Source organism: Nematolebias whitei, chromosome 17 (assembly GCF_014905685.2).
Source record: "Nematolebias whitei isolate Nwh7 chromosome 17, NemWhi1, whole genome shotgun sequence".
In the NCBI taxonomy this organism is placed as follows: Eukaryota; Metazoa; Chordata; class Actinopteri; order Cyprinodontiformes; family Rivulidae; genus Nematolebias; species Nematolebias whitei.
In genome coordinates this window covers 34,070,800-34,071,280 of record NC_056514.1, presented here as the reverse complement: position 1 = coordinate 34,071,280, position 481 = coordinate 34,070,800, and the positions used below count along the sequence as shown (strand labels likewise).

The 481-nt window shown below is 48.6% G+C and overlaps 1 protein-coding gene across 1 annotated transcript in view; it reads right to left on the bottom strand.

Moving 5' to 3' along the window:
• Window positions 1–272: 272 nt before the first annotated feature.
• LOC119423535 (dnaJ homolog subfamily C member 7-like) overlaps window positions 273–481 on the bottom strand; it is a 10,225-nt gene continuing 10,016 nt past the window's right edge. The window contains exon 7 of the mRNA XM_037690933.1: window positions 273–431. Within this exon, the coding sequence (XP_037546861.1) occupies window positions 273–431 (159 nt within the window). The remainder of the gene's footprint in view (window positions 432–481) is intronic.

Sequence of the window (481 nt, the reverse complement as noted above, 5' to 3'; positions counted from 1 at the left end):
TATATATATATATATAGATATATATATAGATATCTATCTATATATATTGCATATGCATTCATCCAAGATGGCGCCGATGGAGTAGGAGGTGTTGACTGATGCTCCCTCCGATCTCTAGCTAACTTTGCCAACTTTACAAAACTGACTCCAACTGTATATGTGTATTTATATGTCTATATAGATAATACATATGTGGATATATATATATACAGAACAGGTGGAAGAAGGAAATCCGCGCGCTCTGAACCGTGGAAGCTGAGCCACGAGTTTAGCTAACGTTTGGCTAACGAGCTGGTCAGAGAGCTGCTTCGGCTAGTGAGGCCTGCAGAGACCCAGTCCACCGCTGTTGGACCTGCAAACCGCTGAACCGAGCTGTTTACGTCGGGGACCCGGTCCGCCACGTCGGGGACCCGGTCCGCCACTGTCTGGACCTGCGAGCCGCTGAACCGAGCTGTTTACGTCGGAGACCCGGTCCGCCGCT